The 24,872-nt window shown below is 34.9% G+C and overlaps 1 protein-coding gene across 1 annotated transcript; it reads left to right on the top strand.

Annotated features, from left to right (window-relative positions):
• CALB1 (calbindin 1) lies at window positions 1-24,872 on the top strand. Its single transcript, XM_025395005.1, has 11 exons — window positions 1-269; window positions 795-871; window positions 4,498-4,572; window positions 13,933-14,016; window positions 14,115-14,171; window positions 17,192-17,269; window positions 19,694-19,749; window positions 19,835-19,874; window positions 20,001-20,054; window positions 22,772-22,843; window positions 23,175-24,872. Exons 1-11 carry the CDS (start codon window positions 191-193, stop codon window positions 23,286-23,288), a joined length of 786 nt encoding a protein of 261 aa, XP_025250790.1. The 5' UTR covers window positions 1-190; the 3' UTR covers window positions 23,289-24,872.

Genomic DNA, 24,872 nt, shown 5'->3' with positions numbered 1-24,872 from the left:
GGGTGTAGGGAGAGAAGTCTGGAGGAACGCTGAGCTGAGCAGCACCGAGGACAGCGCCCGGCAGCGCCCGCGCCCAGGTCTCCCTCCGCAGCTCTGACTCGCGCACACGCTGAGCTTTTGCTTACCCCCTTCTCGCGCGGACACAGACACACACGCATTTCACACACCCAGACACACACCCCGCTGTACAATGGCAGAATTCCACCTGCAATCGTCCCTCATCACAGCCTCACAGTTTTTCGAGATCTGGCTTCATTTCGATGCTGACGGTGATTATCTTCTCTTTTTAACTGTTTCAAGACCCGTTTCCATGCCCCTTCCCATTCTTTGCCCTTTTCTGAGCCTCCTGATCCCATTATCCCTCCTTTCTATTCTTTACTTCTTCCCCCTTCTGCCTAATCTTATCTTCTTATCTCCCGACTGGCTGCCAAACCGTCAACCTGAAAGTTTATATTGTTTCCACCGTAATCCCCAAACCTTAAACTTTTGTCTTTCCAGGAACGGTAATGGTAGAAGGAGAGAGAGTGAGAGCAGGGATTGGGGGACACTGCTCCCCCAAAGTTTCTGTGGCTGCGCTCAGCACCCCAACCATCCTCCTTTGTCCTCCTCAGTGGATCTAAAGTTTGATACCCCAGGAGGGGAGCGCTGCCGCGTCTGTACGCTTTGCTGGTTAATCAATGTCCAGGCAAGAGAGAGCCTCTCGGGTCGCCAGAAAGATAACTGTCTTGGAAAGTGAACGGGGAAGACACTCGGAATGAGATATCTGACACCAGGGTGCCTCTTTGTCTTTGCAGGAAGTGGTTACCTGGAAGGAAAGGAGCTGCAGAACTTGATCCAGGAGCTCCAGCAGGCGCGAAAGAAGGCTGGATTGGTAGGTTCAAGTTTGCGAAAAAGAAAAAAAAGACTTCCAACCCCCAAATTAAAACATTCTTGTGTTTTCACAAAAAGTCAGCAGGGTAAAGCTCTTTCTGGGTAATGTAAACGTTTATTGACTGCGAAAGGCAAGAAAGAACACTTTTCCAATTCGCATACAGAGAAAGGGGAAAGGGGAAAGAGACAGACTGAGAAAGAGAGACACAGAGGTGGGGGGGAGAGAGAGAGAGAGAGAGAGAGGAAGAGGGGGAAGGGAGGGACAGAGAAGGGAGGGAAGAAGGGAGAAGGGAAGACAGAGAGAGAGAGATAGATTTTCTAAAGGGAAAAACCTTGCTATCTGAAATCGCAGTTTTAAATATATATATATATATATATATATATTCTATACTAGTCCTTGCTTTGATAGGTCTTAAAAGGAAACTGTGGGTGCATGAGATTCTTTAGCGGATCACCACTTCTACTACTGAGTTTGATTAGGTAATTTTTAACTTCTGTTTTATTGTGTGAGAAATAAGGGGGTGGAAATGCTTTTCTGCCCCTTGGTGGTCAAGAAACAGATCTGCAGATTATGGATCTCTTACTCTATCACCAATTATTATTGTTGTGATGTTGATGTCGTTGGGGAGATGAGAAAACATCTTGTCCTCACTAAGGGAAAGTTGCCCAACTTGCAACCTAACAATGAGCAGGAATTTAGCAAGAAAAGGTCTTCATTTCTGTTGAAAGCAAGAAACCCAAAAGGTAGAGAAGTAAAAAGTAAAACAATTTTAAGAATTTCATGTATTGTAAAAAAAGCAAAGTGATACTCTGATGGGCAGCAATTGATGGTGCTTTGAAAATGGCTATGTTTGTTATTTAAGCCATTAGTTAATTAAACAAATGACAATTCTTATTAATTATAAATGACTCCCTTTGGGCATAGATTAACCTGTTAAGAAAGTATGTTGTCAGCACAAATATAAAATATAATCAGCTTTTAAACATAGATGAGATGGTTGTCCAGAGGAAAATGGGTTAAAAATTGTACTACTCTACTGAGGTTTATGTAACACTGTCTTTCAGAAGGCCGTGTTGAATTGGAATGGGTTACACGTTAATGGTCTTTGGCCTTCTTGACTATGTTTAGAAAGAGATTTTACACTACCAATGATGTATATATTATATAGCAGATCACCACCTCTAATATTGAGTGATACATATAAAATTTAATAATAGAACTATCTTTTTGCCCTATCTAACTTGAAAATTGTGTAATATACATCTCTGTATAGCATATTCAAAAGAATCCCAGAGGGTTCTAAATGTGTTATAATGCATTACAAAACTATCAGTTACAAAAATCATTGACCAAATTGATTTTAAACCAGATTGTGCTCTAGGGATTCTTTTACCCAGACTTAACATTATATAATCTAAAAGTATAATAGAATGGAATAAAATAGCATAAAAATGTTTTATATACTCTTCACCCTCCCCAGATCTTATATATTGCCTGTAAATAAATTTATGCAATATTGTCATTATAGCTCTATGTATCTTTGGCTAATCTAATAAAAGCAATTATCTTTCTCATTTAAAAATACATATTTTAAAATCCGGTTGGAAAAGTCTTACTTTCCACAAAATTTAGAATTAAAATCTTGGAAGATGCTTCTGGCAGCTAAATAATTATATTTTAATTTGTCCAGAAGTAATTTTAATATTGAAATCTATTTTCAGTTTGGAAATTTAAATATTCACGAAATTTAAAAATGTATTTTTCTTCCTCTGATTTTAATATTTGTACCTTTTTGTAAGCAATATCTTCATGTTGGAGATTTAGAATTTAATTATTTTTCCCTGTTTTCGAATAGTCAAAGCTCCAATTATTAGACTATAATGTAATGATACTAAACAAGCATAGTTATAGGATTATATCAAGTTGCTTAATACCTTGATTCTTGGCCATTTTTCTGGAATGTAAATACAATCTGGATTTTTCTGAATTGAGTATTTTTCTTGATTTGGGTAGTTAAAATCTAAATCAAGATCTGGATTCAGAGATTCATATAATAGATACATGTTTCACTATACTACCAACTTCATTGCATTAAACTTACTTGTATATATTTCTTCTCTTTCTTTAGAACACAAAAATTGCCCTTATAAACCAAGCTTTTTGCATTTCTAGCCATAGGATAACAAATTTCATTGCATTAATGGAAACATTGTTTGGCTTTTCATGTTAATAACAGGAAATTTCAAAATTTTCACTACGTGAATATAACATTAATGAAATATAACAGTGCAATATATTTTCAAAAACTATCCTTTTACACTAAACATAGTGTTTGGTCTTTGTATTTGGACTCATTTTTATACATTTTTAATTGGTGGTGATGATGAGTATATCTTTTGCACTGTTTAAAAAATAGATTTTGACATACTTGTCAGAAACTTCACAAAGTAAATGTCAAGTCTGCTAGTTAAAGTAGTGGTATTACACTATTTTAAAATTTAAGGACAGATGCTTTGGTTTTTGTTTATGTTAAGGTATATGTAAAAATTAAAAAAAACTGTAGGACCTGATATTCCCACTATTGCCGTGGTTGGACACTTTCATTTTCTTACAATTGTTTCTATAACAAAATTAAATAAATACAAATTGTAATTTATCCATTGTAAGTTTTATAAAGACTAAAATATAATTATATTGCTTTGTTATTACTTATTATCTTAGTTCTACTAAAGATGTCTACACTGGTTCCAAACAGATTTTGTAAATACTAGTAAAAATGATATTTAGTCTCAATATAGCCCTTAAATTATATTAACCTATCTATCCCCAGAGAAAACTTGTGTGGTAGATAATACCACCATCTTGTTAGCTACGATGAAAACTGAGACCTTAATTTGCTTTCCCAAGGACGTAGAATAGAACATTAGTAAGGGCTGACCTATTTTAAATAGGCTTCAGCTAATGCAACAGGGCTATTTTAAATGGGCTATGTTGGAGACCCAAGGGTAAAAATTAAACCTCCTGAATACCAGTTCTATGTTCAGATCACTAGTTTATAGTTCATAGCTCTCTAATTAAAGTTTAATTTTAAAATTTATTTAATTGATGAATGCCTCTTTTATGCTTAAAACAATCTTTGCTTACAAAGTGAGTTACTCTTTAACATTCATAATTTTTGCTTATTCAAACTGAAAACATACATTACTTTCCATAGATAAAACATTATGTTAGAATGAGAAAAATGTTGTAAGACAAGATAGTGTATCAATATAAGGTAATCTTTAGTGAAGTAAGCAATGTTTAAAGTGATGATTATGTTAAAATTCACTAAAAGTTATGAATGGAATGATTCTGACTACACTTTCAAAGGATAGCATATTCTCAAAATTAATAATAAGATAAATCATATTGAGAAATAATCAACATGATTATAACTCTTTCATTTGGAACTAATAAATACTGTGTATCAGTTATGCCTTTAATTTTTATGAGAATAATTAATCATTATGCATATTTCTATATGGTTCTAATTTTGGTTTTTCTTTGCAGTAAGTTATTAACACCGTCACAAGCATAACTGGGTATTTTTTTTTACAAACCTCTTACCTGCTTTTATATAATTTTAGGAGTTATCACCTGAAATGAAGACTTTTGTGGATCAGTATGGGCAAAGAGATGATGGGAAAATAGGAATTGTAGAGGTAAGGAATTTATGCATTTTTCTGATTTAATTTTAATAAATGAGTTTCAATTCTGAAATTGTATTCAAGTACGATATAGCAAGACCCATTCAGAGAGGTTTATTTTACCTAAGTAATACATTATCTTCTGTTCAGAAGTACAAAGTTAAAAAATGTTCACAAATGAAAAACATCTAAGAGTATTCCTAACCCAGGGCCTAAATTTCATATATTACAAAATTGAGACCCTGGAGAAATAAAATGGTTTGCCTCTGGTCATACAGCTGTCTGCTGGCACAGGTGCAGTTAGAGGAACAAGTCCCTGACTTCTAGATGAGAATCAATCACATTCCATTACCCAGCCTCACTTCAATGCAGTATCTAAGCATATGGTCCATCAGTGTTTCTTAACACTTAACAGTGTAGACTTGACTTTTAAAATATAAAATAAAATGTTTGTAGTCCCTGTGAAATATTTACAGTCCTTGTTTTTCATGGCAAAAAGCTGCATCCTGTTTGACAATTGGCCTTAGTAAAAACGGAAGAATTTAACTAGAGTGAGTGAATATTTTATGATCTGTTATAGGTACAGATTTCGTGTGAGTCTCTGAAAGTTAAAACTGTGGGTGTCAAATTTTATCCTTTCACACTGACTTTTCCTATTAAGGGCAACTTATTTTTGTCTGTGAATCAAGGAAGCAAAACCGATTATGCATCAATTCTTCTGCATTCTCAGATTTGTGAAAGAGCTGTCTACGTTTCCAGCCTGTGGTGTCTTAGCCTCTTTCTTTATCTCAGCAACCTATTAGAGAAATTGGGTGGAAGCCTTTGTCCTGAAAAATTAATAAGGTCGTAATTTAAATTATGTCAACTCATAACATAATTATGTTATTTATATAGTGTTTCTCAGTGTATTAGATTGTGAAGTATTCTGGCTCTCAACAACATTTAGTAATAATTTACCTTTGATTCAGAGAAATAACCTGTTTTTCAAATAATTGATCTTATAGGACACTTGTGATGCCAATATGAAATATACTTATTTTTAAACAGCTGATACAAATAGAGTTAAGAGAGGACACACTATTATTATCTTTGTAATTAAAATTTTTCCCTGGAGTACATACTTTCCCCTTTACCTATGTGTAACTCATTACTATATAAATAGATAATAGTAATGGGACTTACAGATTGACATATAGGCCAACTAATCAAGATATGAAACCATCAAGGATAAGAAAATAACTTTTAAATTAAACATAAATGAGATGAGGTACTCTAATTATTCAAAACTAGTTTGGAAATATGACATCAGCGAAATTACGAATTGGCTCTTTTAGAGTTTGACATACTTTATAATCCTAGTAAAGGAAAGCCTGTCACCTTACATTTAACATACTTCACCTTGAAGGACTCCAATGGACTCAGCTATTTATTCAATTTCATTTCTTCAGTGATACTAGATTGTGCAGTAAAAAGCATTGGTCTGATTCACGTGGATTTTACATTTTTAAAAGGATAAAATGGATGAGGATGTTTTGAATCCAGGTTTTACTTTATGTGATACAGTCTAATCATTGTGACTTATTATTTAAGCTTTATTTTGAATGAGAGGTTAGAGGCCGTTTAGCAGATGCATTGTCCTAGAGGTTTAATGAAGGAAATTTCCTCAGAAGTTTTAGATAAGAAACTGTTACAGGAAATAAAAGGCTTTCTGTGTAAGGAAAGATATAGAAGTATACATAACAGAAGAGGATGGAGAAGGCAATGAAGTCTGAAATAAAGAAGTGAGAAGCTTTTATAGCAATAAAAATAAAAGAATTCACATTTGTATAAAATAAAGTTGACAAAGTGTTTTCAAATATGTTATTTCATTTGATCCTCATAACAAGAAAATTAAGTAAATTTAAATATAAAATGAAGATCTATTTTATAGTTGTGGAATGTGAAGCTTCAATAGAATTTGCCTAAGGTCACAGAAAAAGTAAGAAATAAATGGTAGAACAGTCAGAACCCAGACATGTTCCCCCAAACTATTCTGCCTTTTTTTAAATAATAAATAATCTGTACATTTTCTGCATTAAAAGGAAAGGTTTTCAAGCTTCAGTTGGTTGATTACTTATGGCAAGTTTCTAAGTTTAGCCGGGTTGGATAGGGATGCAGAAAGTGTTCTGCAGAGAAGTTATTTGGGCAAAGCCCTCGAAACATGATTTCAGCAGAACTTTTGATCAGCTGAAGAAGAAATAATTTAAAGGGAGACAAATGAGATATATATAAACTGATCGGAAGGTTTTAGTGTTCCAGGACATGGAACTTTTTGCTAGATGGGACTCTTGGGAAGAACTAGTCAACATTCCTCATTTTAAAGATGAAGAAACTGAAGCCCGAAAAGGTCGAATAATGTATCCAAGGTCCCACTTGCAGGGAGTGACAAAGTCTATATACAAACTTAGATCTCACTCTGATTTTAGAACTCTTTTCATTAACCTCAGTTATCAGCCAAGACATAGGAGTAAGGGATCTGGAAGAGGGTATTAGGTTGAGAGAAGAGAATTGGAGAATGGGAGGAAAAATAGGAGATTGCTTCAATAGTTCACATGCATGTTGGCTCACTCTGTGATGGTTAAGAGTGAAGAAAAGAGAAATTCTGAAAATATTTGGGAAATAGAAATTAAAAGTTACAGGTTACATGTAGGAAATGGGGAGAGGGAGAGTAGGAAATGTCTGAACTTATATTTTGCTCTCTAGTGTAACCAGAAAGCTGTATTAAATGAAGTTCATCCTTTCTTTTTCCTATTTGACATACATCACTTGCTTAGAAATCCTATAAATAATATAGAACATAAAAATTCTAGCCAGCTATAAAGGAATGCAAAATTCTATGTTTTCTATAATTTATGATAACCTACCTGCTGACATCAAGCACACATTAACTTTGGTGTTCAAAGGGAAAGGAAGATGGATTTACTTATATGTTATGCTCACTTAATAGTTACACTCACAAACTCATCAAAATCTAATCAAAGTAAACCAAATTATACTCATGCAGTGGTCTGCTTCCCTGATGGAATAGGTCAAATTGGTTTGCCCCTGAAAGATGTCATTCAAAAGATTAGAATATGTAATGGTTAACTTTCAAAGGTCTGACCTGATAAAGTTAACTGACACTTTCTAACAACACGCATTTGCTACCTAGAAACAAATATGTTTCTTTCTTAACTTTCTAATTTCTTGCCTTAAAATAGATTTAAAAATTCACACAAATACAGTTTGGAAATAAAGAGATTGTTAACACAAACGCAAGACAGGAGCATCGAAATTCTGAGATAATTTAACAAAAAATGTGACGGTCAAAAAAATGTTCCAAATTTATTCAGACTAATAACTCTACTGCAAAGAAAGCTGATTAAAATAATTTTTTTAAAAAAGGAAGACTGAATGATTTAGCAGATAATAGAGCTTTCTTCTCTGGTGTTCACATGAAATATAGGTATTTCTCTTAAGTGGATGTCAAATCTACAAGTTTTTCACCTCATCCTTTTGGCAATGTGTGAGAACCCACCATCCTCTCCATTCTTACTGTTTCTATCCGTCCAGGTCAGTGCATCCACTGAAAAATGCATCTAAAAGCTATTTTAATCCTAAAACTGTAACAACCCTCCCAGGGAAGCAAGGTGTTCTCCAGCCTTTCCCTCTTTTCATCTGCAGTGGGATTTGAGCCTGTGAGTTTGGCCATAGTGAATATACTTTTTCATGGAAGACTACTTTTCCACCACAGAATTTTGGGAAATGACTGACAATGAAATCTGATTTTAAAATTCCCTCTGCATATATTTTTCTAAATGATTTATTAGGAATACTTTTTTGATTGAGGATTTTAATGGAGGGTGATGAAGGTAAGGGACAGAGTCTCAAAGCCAAGAAAGTCAGACTCTGCCTTCAAATCTGGCTCCAACTACAATCTATGTGAGAGCAGGCCATTTACCCTCTTTGAGCCTCTGTTTCCTTGGCAGTGAACAGGAATGACAATGTATTAACTTCATAAGGTTGTTATGATCATCAGTATCAAATAATACATGTTGAACAAATAGATCGACCCTGGCACACTATAAAAACTCAACAAATGTATTTGCAGTTATTGTTACATATAAAAATAACTTACTACAAAATCGACCCCATCTTCTGAATGCCAAGCCTTTCCCCCCACTTATTATATCATTTGTCAAACTCAAATTATTAAACTGAAAGAGCTTTACATTTTTGATAAAGTTATTTACCTTTCACATTTCCTGGACTCACTTCTCACTGGCTAGGGAAAACATTTTTCTAGTTCTCAAGTGAAAAAAGAATTGAATGCTTGTCTAATACATGTTCAAGAATGTTAACATACCATGATTGTCTTTAAAAGTTAGGAATTCTGCCTCATATGCACTGTGATATAATTTATATCACTAATGAAGTTGCCTTTCATGTACACTCTCCTCACAACTGATACTTAGCTTTATTGTTGTTTTTATCTCCCGCTTTGAAATTGTCAGGGGAAAAGTTCTTTGAAAGTATCTGCCTCCCTATACGGTTCTCACTAGTGGTGACTGTGGTCACCAGCACAGTGCCTAGTATTTAGTAGCCAAATGAACCACAGCAAGAGATTTCAACTTACTCCAAAACATCAGGCAAAGGCTCTGTATTATGCTAGAAATAAAAGAGAGAGAGAAAGACCCCTGTTATGGGTAGAGTTCCCTGGGAAGCAGATCTGAGTGGAAGAGTAGCAATGAGCAGGTTTATTAGGAAGTGCTCTTGGGATCAATATCCCTGGGATGGAAGTGAAGAGAATAGATCTGGGCAGAGGGAGAAGCTGGGCTGTGTCACAGTCTCAACGGGGACATCAGCTGACCCTACAGTGAGTTCTGAAGCTGGGATGTCTCTAGTTTTGAGTGAGACAGTTGGGCTTTTATATCCCCATGTTAATCAGTCACAGGATGCCACCTCCTTGGGGACACAGCTCTCTTCAGCCCAGGTATTCTTTCAATGGGGCCTCACAGGTGAGGCTGCAGCAACACGCCCAGCACTTGAAGGGAGTTCTGGGTAGCATATCACAATGTCCACCCCAACCCCTATTCACAGCTCAGTAATAAATTATTGCAATTATCTCCAAAGGAACTTTACCTACATTTATTTACAGCCTATCCTGACGCTAGACAAATAGTTAATTGCCTTTCTGTATTGCTTCAATAAAATATTTACTACAATTTGTGCAGTTGCTGGCCAAAGAAACAGTAAATAAGACACAGACCCCATCATCAAGGAGCATGTAGACTAGTAGGGGAGACAAGCAAGTAGAAAGTTGTTGGGTTTTTTTTTTCCTACTCTTGATGACAGGCAACCAGTTCTCAGAAATGAAGCTCTGAGGGATTCTACTTATTTCCATAGCTACCTGCCTTCCACTCAACCCCTTGATATTCTTCACTCTCTTCTCCAACTCATAAAAAAAGTTTTGGGAGTTCATAAAAGAGCAGGCAGGCAGCCCAAAGATTACGGAATCACCAATACTACTGGAATAAGTAGTATTGGGTACTTCTATAAACAACAGTGATTTAGCATATCTGAGAATAAAGCAACTCTGCTTAACACCTCCGATATGAAAGACCTTTGGCACCTTGTAGACATGGTCATAAAGGCTACAACTGGAGAATTACTGTGCCCAGCTCTGAAACTTGAATATTGATTCATACACATTGACAGAAAAACTGAGAGGCAACACAGGACCACCACATTGTGAAACGTGTCTTAAGAAAGATTTCTTTACACTCACTATAGCCACATCCTATATATACATAATAATCTTTCATATGCTTAAGACTCCTTTCTAACATCTATAAAATAGGATGTTATCATGTTGAGTGTAACAACAGTTCAGTGAAATTAAAACAGATTGAATATGTTGCACATAGACATAATCTGCATTTTTTAATAATTTAAGAATAAGACCAAAGCAGTATGGGCAAGAAATACACATTTATAGTAGACATGAAGACCATTTTTACTATCTCTGTATCTGACATTTAGGAGACCTCTGAACTTTATGTGAGTTACATGAACTTTTATGTTGAAACAAAGATGGCAATTTCCCTAATTTTACATTTAGTGATTGCTTACTAGCTCATTAGTTTGTTTTTTTTGTTTTTATGTATTCAGTGGATTTGGAGATGTAAAATATTTAAAGAAAAATTATTCATTTTTGTTCAAAGCAACACACATTAATTATACAAATCCAAATAAAATAGAGAATTATGATGAAAATAAGCAAAAAAAATTCTAAATCCTTTTAAGTAGGTGTTTTTAATAAAGTAAAATTACCAACCAATCCACAAGCATTTATTTCAGGCATATAACACACTAGATACCATGCTGGACATTCAGGGGATGCAGAAAAGTATTATTCCCTGCCCTCTTGAAATTAATGGTCTAGAGGAAGATCACGCAAAAACTGTAAGAAGTATGTAACAAGTTGCATACCAATAAATAAAGGATGAGTTGGTGTTAGCTATCTCCTTTTTCCTAAATGAACACTTATATTCATGAAAAACCATAATAAAATGTGGCTAGACCTTCTATATCAGGCAGAACCCTCCAAAATGTATATATAACATCCATTTCCATTGTTCAATCTTCCCTTTAAATGTCTGCCTCTGACATATTTTCTTCCTCTTTGATGTGTTTTATTGTCTTCCGTCTTTGTTCCCTCTTCTTTCTTGGGTTACTTTATCTTCTCTTTCTATCTTCTTTAAAATCCTCAAGAAGACATTCTTCAGAATCCCTCCAGCGAAGTATTCTTATAGAGGAGGCCAGGCTCAACAAAAGACTGGAGGGGTGTGGGTGCTTTTCCCTCCTCCAGAGTCCCTCTACATCCCGAGCCCACCCACTGCCATTCTCCCTCCCTTCTCTTCCCCATTAGCTCTGGGGGGAGACCTACATTCTAGGTCTAACTTACCAGATATCTGGATACTTTAATAATGAAAATCATTTATATCTACTTTCCACTAGAAGCCCACTTACAGATGAGGAAAAAAAGGGATTTTTATAAGGAAAATGGCGTCCTAGATTTCAATTAGTAGAAACAGCCTATCATATTCAAACTGTCTTATTGTCACGTGTAAAAATCACCAACAAATTCATTATTTGCAGTCCAAGAGCAAAGAAGTAACCAAACCATTCTATTACTGTCTTCAATAAGCATGTTGTTGACTTAATCTATTAATAGTCACCAAATTAAAGTGATTTTCAGTCTGCCAATCATCAAGTCAAGTCATTCAACTTCTTTGGGCCTTAGCGTCCTCAATTGAAAAGTTTGGTCTTTAAATAGAATTAAATTACATTATTTCTGAGATATAGAATTTTCTGATTCAAGTATTCAAAGGAATTGAAAGAACGCAAAGGTCACAGAAGTATGTCCTGCACTTAATGAGGGACCTGGATAACACACACACACACACACACACACACACACTGCAATGATGCAAATGTGTTTGTGTACCAAAAGCTAATTACATTTTTTAAAAAGTACTGGCAGATTATAAACCCCGATTTTTACTTTTTAGATATATTATCATCTATCCACACTAGTGACCTTCCTTTAAAAATAAATAAGAAGGCTGAGCATGGTGGGTCACGCCTGTAATCCCAGCACTTTGGGAGGCCGAGGCAGGTGGATCACGAGGTCAGGAGTTCGAGACCATCCTGTGAATGGTGAAACCCCGTCTCTACTAAAAATACAAAAAATTAGCCGGGTGTGGTGGCGGGGGCCTGTAGTCCTAGCTACTCAGGAGGCTGAGGTGGGAGAATGGTGTGAACTCAGGAGGCAGAACTTGCAGTGAGCCGAGATCACACCCCTGCACTCCAGCCTGGGCAACAGAGTGAGACTCTGTCTCAAAATAGATAAATAAATAAATAAATAAGAAAATGTTTTATGACTAGGTCATATTAAACATGTTGATATGAGATCTGACCCTTTCCCTTAGTCTCACCCACACGTGTAGTGCCTATAAACCAAGTGGTTTTAATTTGAAATATTATTTCAAAAATCTAAAAATAAGATAAGCTAAAGGGCATACACAGCCACAAGAAAAATGAGATTCCTTGCATATAAAGTAGAATAGTGCATTTTATATTAAATTTTTAATTTTTAAATGAACCTAAAAGGATGATTTTTTTTAAAAAGTTATTACAGTCTTTTCTATAATTTGGTAGACTTTGACTTTAAGGCTAATCTAGACTACAGGCTCTTGGCCTAAAATCCATGGATGAGGGTCCAGGCCTGCGATCTAGGGAATTCATCAAATCTTGGAAATCAGGTGAAATATAGTGTGTGTAGATTCTTTCTTTAATGGTGAAAATGCAGTGCTTCCAACAGAAGGTGTTTTGAACCCAATATATTCAAGAAACACTGGCTTCTATTTCAAGTCCTTGTTTTAGTGATGAGGGTACTGAAGTTCAGAAATGGCTCGGGGTTGCTGGGGACCACAGCTAATTAGCTACTGTGCCAGAAATAGATCTCACATCTGCAGTGGTGCCATCAATCCAGCTCTTCCTTCTCCGCACGCAATAGATTAGTCATAAAATGGGATATGGAATCCTTTTTTCTTCCAAAAAAAAAAAAAAGAGAGGAGGATTGAAGTTATGAAATGAGATCTAAGGGAAAATGTCATAGAGGCATGCCGTGGAGATCAGAAAATAAACCCCAGCCCTGGATTCAAGCAATGGATGTCCTTTCAGTAGAAAGCAACAATTTTAGAACTGGCTTTTCCTATTCCTGTTTAATGCCCCCACCATTCCTGGTGAATTTCTTTTCCATTGCCTTAAAATTGTCTTTGGTTTATCTTCTCTTGTATCTCACAGTAGGCTTTCTCCTCGGGCTTGGGAATGCATTTTACCCCTTCACTCCCCTCCCCAACATTTATGTTTCTCATGGTTTCTTTCACTTCACATGAAATTTATGGCCCCCACATGTGCCTTTCTGTGTACCCTGAGAGGAGAGAGCCCTAATCTGTGGCATAGAACACATGAAGGGTTCAAGCCAACAGGATGAATCTGCCTGAATGTCCAGCAGACAAGAAGTGGCCGCGCTAGTTCTACCTGAGCACAGGTTTGCTGCAGCCACCTCACTGGCCCAAGAACCAAGCACACAAGGGCACAGGAGCATTGGAGAATCGATGGCACTCCATAGGAAAGTATCAGAAAGGGAAAGCCGACTCTAATGTTTTCCTCTCCTACTTTTCTAGCCTGTGAGGGAACAGGTTGAAGAGAAACTAAGCAGCAGGTAATGGCAGAGACTTGTTTTTGAGCAACTTACAACACGTTTCTCTCTTTTTACATCTTTTCCAGTTGGCTCACATATTACCCACAGAAGAGAATTTCCTGCTGCTCTTCCGATGCCAGCAGCTGAAGTCCTGTGAAGAATTCATGAAGGTATAAGAAAGCCGCCCCTTTAAGAAAGCTGCTTAAAGTAGGAAATTGTTCCTTTTATTAACAATGTGTTTGTTTTCCTTACCCAAAATTACTTGCAGACATGGAGAAAATATGATACTGACCACAGTGGCTTCATAGAAACTGAGGAGCTTAAGGTAAGCAAATAAAAACTTGTGCTAAGTTTTTCCTTTCAAATGCAATTATGAACTAAGAGTTTCCTAGCTTTTTAAAAAACCTCCCACAAAAGAAACTAATGTTGAACAGTGTCACATTTTCACCTACTCTTCGACATTGTTAATGAAGTACCAGATCAAAAAAGCAACTTCAATTGCTTCTTGAAATTCTGTAAAGTAATGCAAGAAATTAACATTTTCTATGGCATACACAAATATAAGACAGACAGACAGATAGAATTATAGATAAGCTGAAAAATCCATTCATTGTATTGAAATTTGTAGTTTTAGTTCTCAAAATAAACACATATAAATAAATTTCCTTACAAAAGAAAGAAGAAAAAGTTACTGAATAGCTACTGTATGCTAACTACTTTACACATAATGTCTTATTTAATCATAATGCATAAGTTGTATGAGATTGTATTACCCCAGTGAGGAAGAGTTGAGAGAAGTTAAGTGATATACTGAAGGCCACACAGAAATCAGACAGAGCCTTGATGTGCAAATCCAGGCTTGTCTGCCTCCAAGGCCTGTAAACATTCTATACAACCTACTGTCTCTCAACAATGATAAAAAATAAAAATTCTTCTATAATTAAACTTTTGAAAAACTGCAACTTAGAAAATGAATTTATCACTTCAGATATCACAGAGGAGGATATAAAGGAAAAGACAGAGATCTGAAATCAAGTCTTACCTCATTAATTACTACATCTTTCCAATTTTCTTTAATCTTTAAAATGAGGGTAATAAATCCTTCCTCTCATGCTTATTGTGAAGCTCCAGTAAGATTCTGCACATGAAAGCTTTTGTGACATGCAACGTATAATAAATTGTATTATTCATGAACTCAATTTACTGGCCTTTCAGGAATATGGAAGTATTCTTCTCATTTCCTCAAACCGACTCCAAAACATCTCCATCTTAAAGACCCTACTTTTTCTATTTTTTAGAACACAGAGTGACTAAAATATAAGTGAGTTAATATTTGCTATGTGCCAGGCAGAGTACAAGGTGCTTGGAATGTATTTTAAAATTTAATCCTCACAGAAAAATATGCAAGGCAGGTATTATCACTCCTAATATAAAAACAGTGAGAGTGGAATGCAGAGAGATTTGATGATTTTTCAAGATTACACAGCTGCCTAGGAACAGAACCTAGATTTGGACCTAGAATATCTGGTAATGCTAAGAATGATTCCCTCCCACCCCCCACAGCACTACATGCTTTCAGACTTCATTTATTAAGAGCTGCTTTTTCGCTATGTGGGGAAATATGAATATCAAACAGTTCTAGTCATAGTTCAACATGGTTTGAGTAGCATACAATTTTAAAGATGAAACTGGGACATTTGGGCCATGGCAAAATGGCTAAACCATATTCAGTTGTATCCTCTTGAAAATGTAAACGTTTTTAATGTGAAGTCACTAAAAACAATGTATTTTACAAACTTGCAGCTCAACAACCCACAAGGTGACAGTTAAGCTACTGTGTTTTTATTTTATTAGACCAAAAATATTCTTTTAAAGATCCTTTTTAGTTCATAATGAAAACCTTAGCTCATTTCCAATACTGACCTCTAAATATTCTAAAAGTCTCCTTCTTTGTTCTAAATTTTATTCTCTGAAAGAGATTCTAAATAGAAGTCCTCTTCCCTGGGGAATTTTGAAGATAAGTTGGCATTCTTTTTTAATGGATCTTTCAAGAAAGCTAATTTTAAGATCCATAATGGAGTAAAACATCACTTGCTCTCAGACACGACTTTGAATCTCTGCGTCCCAAGGTTTCTCCCAGGCTATTTTTGTGACCACCATTTTAGTCTCTGATGAGGCTTTTTAACCCAATTAATCTCTGACAAAAGCCCCATAAGGCTCAAAAATAAAATTCAACCCCAACAGATAACTTTGAATTTTCCATGCTTCACTTTGGATTTGAAGTGGAATATTTGATGTAAAAAAATTTGTCAAACTAAGAAAAGAGTCTCTTTCCTTTAAAAAGGTGACATCAAATCAGCCCAGAACTGGAACATTTAGGAGGGAGATAAGTCATTGCTGAATCGAAGAAATCTAATCCTTCAATAATATCTGGGCACAGTATCTGCCTAGTTTTACCTAATTGCGTTAATTCATTTTCTGAGAAAATAAAGGAGTTACGAATGAATAGCACTAAACAAAATGAATGACTATTATATGCTTAAGTGCTTACACTGTCACTTATATTTCAAATCTTTGTAAAGCTTTTATTTGATTTACGTTTCTGTTAAAAAAAATAAATTCACTCCTAAGCTCCAGCTGTCAAGATAATAATCATCTTTTTTTCATCTTCCCACATTAATCTCTATTTTAATATGATTCATATATCTTTCAAAGATTCAATGACATCATCTGTGGCCAATTTTGTTAATTTAAATAGTCAGTGGAAGCATTTTAACTAAAGCGCTTTGGACTGCATCAAGCCAAAAACTATCCAACTGGCCCTCTGGAGAAACAAGCATCATGCTGGCTATAAACTGATGTGTAAATATAGCCTGGGGGGCAGAAAATGGATTTGAAATTAGAAATAGATCTCTATCAGGTTCACTGATATTTTTTCACACATATTCCAAAGGTATAAAGGCCCTTGTGTTTCTTGCAGAACAATCCCATGAGTACTTGTGAAGATATCAGCAAGAAGAAATACATCCATTGGGCTGGCTGGTTTTAAAAGGGTTTATTCAGATAAACTGAAATCATAAAATCATGGTAATGCACAGACAATGACCAATCAAGTCTCAGTAAAAAGCAGGTATTTTCCTGTCAAAGGTAGATTCGTTGCTGGAATGCCAGGAGGACCACCTGGTTTAGTCTTTCTTCTATTATAAGTCCCTCTACTCACCTGCTTCTACCCTCAAAAAGAGACTTTCTTGGCATTCCTGGTATGTCCTGTTCCAAGGCATTCTGAAATGAAAGTAGATGATATATTATTAATGAAATTAATCTAAGTGTTCTTTGTTTTAACAGAACTTTCTAAAGGACCTACTAGAAAAAGCAAACAAGACTGTTGATGACACAAAATTAGCCGAGTATACAGACCTAATGGTAAGACTGATCTTGAAAAGATTGTACCCAAGAGCTCATGAAGTAGTATGATGTTCTTGCTAACTCCCAAGGCTACACAGGATGAAATAAATAAACGGTGGTGTGGGCATCATATGCATATAGGTGTCATTTCATTTGAAAAGTGAAATACTTAGGGATGCTTACATCTTGTCATTTTGAGTTCTGCAGGCATTGGCTTTAAGACTCAACATATGAGCATTTTCTTCATTGTAGAGCTATGTAATTTTTATCTATCAAAAGATGACTTGTTTTTCTTCCAAAGCCAGTGTAATTATATCACTAAATTATATAACTTACACATATATAAGGTACACTATATTTATAAATTATATCACCAAAAACTCACTTATTATAGAGGTCCTAAATCCATTTTTATCATACTTTGGGAAATCACACTTTGTTAAGAGTTTAAAGGACTGTCTAGCTACTTTATTAATTAAGCAACTTAAAATGGGTCTCCTTCTTTCTTTTGATTTTTGTTGTTTTGGGGTTTTGTATTGGTGCTTTGAATAAGGAAATCTAAATATGCCCTGAGGCTAATGCTATGCTAAACAGTGATAACTAAGATCAATTATAGAATGTTGATAATAGAGCCAAGAAAACTGCTTTACACAAAGGCACCTACTGTTTGAGAGAGAGAGAAAAAAAAAAGCAAATAAATAAGGTTCCAGATAAAATAAACCAATGTCTATGAAGTTAGTTTGTTTCTATTGGACGAAGTTTGCTCATTTTGACTCATCACAGAATTTGGATTACCAGGAGATACATATATTTATACATGCTTTCAGTACTGTGAATTCTTACTCCATGGGTTTAAATCAATAAACCATAAACATAGCTCTATACTATAAAAGCTACTGTTATATTAGATGGAAGAAGGAGTTAGACTTTTTAATTACTCTGAGAAACAATCTAATAAAGGGTTTGATTATACTTGATGTAACTGAGGTTTGCTTTCAGCATCTCAGCTTACTTTTATCTGGGTTGGAGTGGGGAACTACTACAACTTTACTATTGCCTTATTCACCAACTAGTGTTATTTATTACAAAGTGGAGCTAAGCTTTAGTTTCAAAACAACCAAAAAGGTTTTCATGGTCATCTTTAATTCCTCATAACATCTCCACTTACAATAGCATTAGCAAACAAATGGAGGAGAGTATCTTGCTATGTGTCACAATCAGCAGGTCTAAGCTCTGAATAACTTTTGGGTAATGGACAATAACCTACATTTATCAATTTTCTATTTTGTTCCAATCTTAAGGGATACCTATTTAAAGAAAGGCTCCTTTCCAGGTACAATATTGAAGCAGCCTTTCAAAATCCACTCAGATGGGAGTTTTCCTCTGTTGGATTGGCCTGACATATCTGATTAAATGTCATAAACCAGTTCAAATCCAGGAAGCAAATTAATCAAAAGCTAATTAAAATTTAAATATATATGTTGGGAAATATTTCCCCATGGGCACAAAACTAAGTGATTGAGCTGTCCAGCATCTTGATAGTGTGACAATATCAGAATTTATGGTCAATGGATTATAAAATGTTTTGTCAGCATGGGACCCTGAAAAAATCTGCCTCCTACAAAAGGTTCTTAGAACATCTCAAACCATAGAATGCCCTTCCTTTCTTCCTTAAAAAGATGTCACTAAATCTGTATCCATTATAGCACTGGACACATTCTGTTCTTTTAAAACAAAAATAATGCTAATTTTTCACATATTTAATGTTCATTTAGTGTACACATTTTATATATTTAATGTAATTCATATATACTACTTTGGTATAACATATTATAGCAATAGTTGCTACTGTCTAAAAAGATGAAAGCTTCCCAAATACGGGTATGAGTGTTTACATCTGGATGTGTCTTTGTGAATGATGTATACATAAGTGCAATGGAGAGTTGGAGAGCTTTATGGAGTTTCTAATGCCCAATAGAAAATAAAACAATTCAAAATTATTCAAAAATTATATTCTCTAAGGATTTATTTGTTATCTGTTTTCTGCTTCTGTTTGTGCTATTCTATGCTCTAAAAGGGTGAAATAAATATTTATTTTCATATTGGAGACACTCCAGAAGTGCAAAAACTGTCAGACACCATCCCTCCCACATCTTGATACACATATAAACGTATTTGCAATAAAAAAGTGACAGTATTCTAGAAACATAGCTAAAACCACTATTTCTCTTTTTGACTATTCTATATTATTCTGATAAACTCTAGCAATTGACACATTACAGAATTGGAAATTTGCATTGATAAGTTTTAAAAACGTTAGTTTTTAAAATTTTACTATATATATACAAGTAGTTGATAACTCAAACAGCTTTATTTTGAAGTTCATCTCCTTCATGCAATATCTTCCTCAAATAGCTAGAATAATGGCATTCTGTCTTTCAGCTGAAACTATTTGATTCAAATAATGATGGGAAGCTGGAATTAACTGAGATGGCCAGGTGAGTTTAGGAACCATGAAAAATGTTATAAGTGGATCCTTTTCAAAAAATGTAATATATTAATATAATGTTTTTCTCTCAAAAGGTTACTACCAGTGCAGGAGAATTTTCTTCTTAAATTCCAGGTACTTAACTTTTTACTACCTTAAATAATTTTTCCTTGAAAAGCTAGACTGTGGGAGACTTGTCAAGGGAAACATACGGAAACATAGTAATAACATTTTAACATTTACTCTCTTCTCTGTCTTTAGGGAATCAAAATGTGTGGGAAAGAGTTCAATAAGGCTTTTGAGCTGTATGATCAGGTAAAAGTTTGTTACTTTTTTCCTTTCTTTTTTATTGCAGTAAGACCTCTTAATATATAAGATCTATCCTCTTAACAAATTTTTAAGTATAAAATACAGTACTGTAAACTATAGAGACAATTTTGACAGCAGATCTTTAGAATTTATTAATCTTAAGACTTTATGCCCATTGATTAGTAACTCCTCATTTCTCCTCCCCCCAGCCCTGGCAATAACATTCTATTTTATGAGTGTGAATATTTTAGATACCTCATACAAGTGGCATCATGCAGTATTTGTCTTGTGCTGAGATTGATCATATGCAGCTCTATTTTTAATTTTTTGAGGACTCTCCACACTGTTTTTCATAGTGGATGCACCATTTTTGCATTCCCACCAATGTACACAAGAGTTCCAATTTTTCTTCATTCTCACTAACACTTGTCTTTTATATTTTTGATAATGGCCATTCTAACAGGTGTGAGGAGATATCTTATTGTTAGTTTAATTTTTATTTCTCTTGATTAGTGATGTTAAGCATTTTTTCATTTACCTGTTGGCCATTTATATATCTTCTTTGGGTAAGTGTCTACTCAAGTCATTAACCCATTTTTTAAATTGGATTATTCATTTTTTGCTATTGAGTTATAGGCGTTCTTTATAAATTTTGGAAATTAACCCTTTTGGGGATGTGGTTTACAAATATTTCTGTATTCTGTAGGCTGCTTTTGCACTCTGTTGATTGTTTCCTTTGCTGTGCAGCTTTTTAGTTTGATGTAGCCTCGCTTGTCTATTTTTGCTTGTGTTGTCTTTGCTTATGGTTTCATATCCACGATATCATTGCTAAGAACAATGTCATAAAGGTTTTATACCTTATGTTTGTTTGTTTCTAGGAGTTTTAAAGTTTTAGATCTTATATTTTTTAATCTATCTCAAATTTATTTTTTTATATAGTGTAAGCTAAGGGTCCAATTTCATTCTTACACAGGGGGCTGTATAGTTTACCTAACACCATTTGTTGAAAAAAGCTATCCTTGTCCCATTTTGTGTTTTTGGCACCCTTATCAAAGATCAGTTGACCATAACATGTGAAACTGAGAGCTCATTAGTCTATGTTTCTATTTTTGTTTCAGTGCTATACTGTTTTAATCATTGTAGCTTTGAAACATATTTTGAAATCAAGAAGTGTGATGTCTCCAGGTTGGTTCTTCTTTCTCAAGATGGTTTTTGGCTATTTGGAATCTTTTCTGGTTTCACATGAATTTTAGGGTTTTTTTTTTTTTATTTATTTCTTTTTTTGAGATGGAGTCTTGCTCTCACCCAGGCTGGAGTGCAGTGGTGCAATCTTGGCTCACTGCAAGCTCCACCTCCTGGGTTCACGCCATTCTCCTGCCTCAGCCTCCCGAGTAGCTGGGACCACAGGTGCCCGCCACCATGCCGAGCTAATTTTTGTATTTTTAGTAGAGACGGGGTTTCACTGTGTGGGCCAGGATGGTCTCGATCTCCTGACCTCGTGATCCACCCGCCTCGGCCTCCCAAAGTGCTGGGATTACACGTGTGAGCCACCGCGCCCGGCCAGGGTTTTTTATTTCTGTAAAAATTGCCATTGGGATTTTGGAAGTGATTGCACTGAATCTGTAGATGTGTTTGAGTAGCATAGACATTTTAACAATATTAAGCCTTCCAATCCATAAACACAGGATGTCCTTCCATTTGTTTCTCTGTTAACTTCTTTCATCAGTGTTTTGTGATTTTTAGTGTGTAAGTTTTTCATCTCAGTTAACTTTATTGCTAAGTATTTTATTTTTTTGGTGCTATCGTAAATGGGGTTTTCTAATTTTCATTTCAGATGGTTTATCATCATAACTAATTTTTCATTGTTAATTTTGCATCTACAACTTTATGGAATTTGTTTATTAATTCCAACAGTTTTTGTGAGGTCTTTAGGGTTTTCTCTCTATAAAAATAATATCTGCAAACAGGGATGATTTAACTTATTTCTTTCCGATTTGGATGCCTTAAAATTGTCTTCTTATCTATAATTTGATTCTTGAGAAGAATTTGGAAAAAATGATTATGAAAATTACACAAGCAACTCATTCTTTTCATAGGAAAGGTATTATGGTATGCCCAAACTACACAAACCCCTGATTCGAATCCCACACTATGATTTACCTGCTTTGAGACTTTGAACAAGATACCAAACTCATGTGAGCCTCAATTTTTTCATTTGTAAACAAGAGATAATAATAACACCACTTTGCAAGATTGAATGAGGATTAAGCTAGGTGAAAATATCCAGCAAGATAAAGGTTATTTGTGATGTCACTAGGTCACATCCTTTGCTTCTAATTTGTTTACTCCTGGACTGTGGGCTCTAATAGAACTCTGCCACCACCTGGTGTGACATGGAGCCACATACCTTCCCCAGCCCTCAGTTTCCTCACTTGTCCTAGAAGAAGATATGATATTGTTAACATTAAGTGAATTACATGTGTAAGTACTTTGAAAAGTTCAAGATCTTTTACAAATGTAAGGTGTTGAATGAGAGGTAACTAATACCTTGCATATTTTACAACTTGGGAGCAGCTAAAAACTTGGGTGGTCTGACCTAACAGATTATCTGCCAAATATGCAGTTGGGAGACTTTCTAAGGATTCCTATTATTTCCATTTTACTTCATTTCCCACTACTGTCGATGGAGTTGGTTGTATAGTATTTTATTTCTCCTCCCCCAGGACGGCAATGGATACATAGATGAAAATGAACTGGATGCTTTACTGAAGGATCTGTGCGAGAAGAATAAACAGGTAACTTACTTACCATGGCACTTACTCCTTTAAGCAGACTCTATGGATCCATCCAAAACCAACCGCACATAATCTGCTTTAAAAATTTATAGAGGAGCAGAAATAGAATTCAATTCTTAACTCAATTTGGTTCTGGCCTAAATCAGGGTAACTGTAATAAATAGATTTTTAAAACAACCTTGTGATTATTCACATTTGTATAAGAATTTAATCCAGCTCTTTTGTTAATGGATTGACGTAACAAGTAGTTTCATCTCGAATTTTATCATTTGACAGTGGTTAATTAACTTCCATATTTAACTGGATTACAACGCCATTTATGTTTATCCAGGAGCTGGATATTAATAATATTACAACATACAAGAAGAACATAATGGCTTTGTCGGATGGAGGGAAGCTGTACCGAACGGATCTTGCTCTTATTCTCTGTGCTGGGGATAACTAGAGTTGGTGGTCGCAACCACTTGCTAGTGATACACTGTATCTAAAAAATAACTGTGCACTATAAGGGAGTAGGCTGTATTTTCTTTTATATCTGTAAATTTAACTGCATATAGATAATTATCCAGGATGTGTGGCTCATTCTTTTCAGCTTGTTTCTATACTGTTTGTAATATACAGTTTTTGTAACCATATGATTGAAAAGAAGAAAGTCTATGCTTAGGCCCATCAGTACACCCAATTTTAAAAAATAACATATTCTTGCTTTCATAAATATAGTTGAACAAGATTTCCCTAAAAATTCCACCAGGATTAATTTCTAAAATTCTAGTCTCTGATGCGCAAATGCACATTTGTCACTGAATAATGGAATTATGTATGACAAGCCAAACATTCTTATTTTAGACAATCATAGAACTGTCCCACAAAATATTTCTAAGCTTATTTCCAACTATTAGGAAGAATGTGCTTTTGCATCTAAAATACTCACCAAAATATAAATAAATAGTTAATTGTGGCTTTATGACGTTAACAGTCTCATTACAGATTTAGTTTACCAATCAACAGCATGTCTACTGCTTGGATCCATACAAAACTATCAGTTCAAGTTGATACGGTGACAAGGGAAGGGAGCACCAGATGACACATAAATCTGTCTGATTCTATGCCTGTATTTCCAACAAGCCTACTGTCAGAGAATATGACCTAAATTCATTTTCTAAACTGTTTTCACGTGTTGCAGATAATAATTATTCTAGTCAACTGCTGTTTCATGTCATATTCTGTGTAATCTCTGATTAAATCTAATATACTGCGTATCCTGGTGTCTAGTTTGCATACTTCCTGGATTTTCTTTCTATGTAGAACTGTTCATTTCCACCAAGGGTATCTGCTGCCTCTGAAAATATTTTTTTCTAGCTATAACAACTCTATTTTTTACTACATAATTAAATTTTAATGTAAAATTCATAGCATCTTGATTATTGAATGTCATATCATCAATACTTTTGTGTATTCTGTGGATTCTATATTTCATATTGAGATCAGCATTCAAAATAGTTCTATTTCTATCTGCAAATAGTTTCAAATGAGTTTAAAAAATAACATCTGAAAAGAAATGCTAACGTAATCATTTATCTTATCTAGCAAGAAGATTCTAAAACATTCTTTAACACACATCTAAGTCACAGTTTCACATATTTGTAGCTAGAATATCCTATACTGGTTATAGTTGACATGTAACAGTTGGTGATTTTAGATTTCTTTGATTGTGAAACAGGGAGCTATGAAAGATGTGTCCATGTGAAATTTACAGTTACTGCCTAGGAGTTAATGATCGTTCTGGGTCAGCTTGAATGTCCCTGTTCTATAAATACAACACTTATTTTCTGAATTCATAAAAATAACAAAAAAAATGTGAACTATAATGTTTCCCTCAAGAACAAACAGAAACGAGATCTGCCAAAAACTAAAATTCATCAAATGATGTTGAGTAGGAGATTGGCTTTGCCTTTAGCGTGTAAATGGAAGCACTGCCATTAGACTGAGTTTAACTACTAAGAATAAAGAAAGAAGAAAATAACTTTAA

Source organism: Theropithecus gelada, chromosome 8 (genome assembly GCF_003255815.1).
Source record: "Theropithecus gelada isolate Dixy chromosome 8, Tgel_1.0, whole genome shotgun sequence".
In the NCBI taxonomy this organism is placed as follows: domain Eukaryota; kingdom Metazoa; phylum Chordata; class Mammalia; order Primates; family Cercopithecidae; genus Theropithecus; species Theropithecus gelada.
Note: the sequence above shows the minus strand (reverse complement) of the source record. Positions and strands in the feature narration are given on the sequence as shown.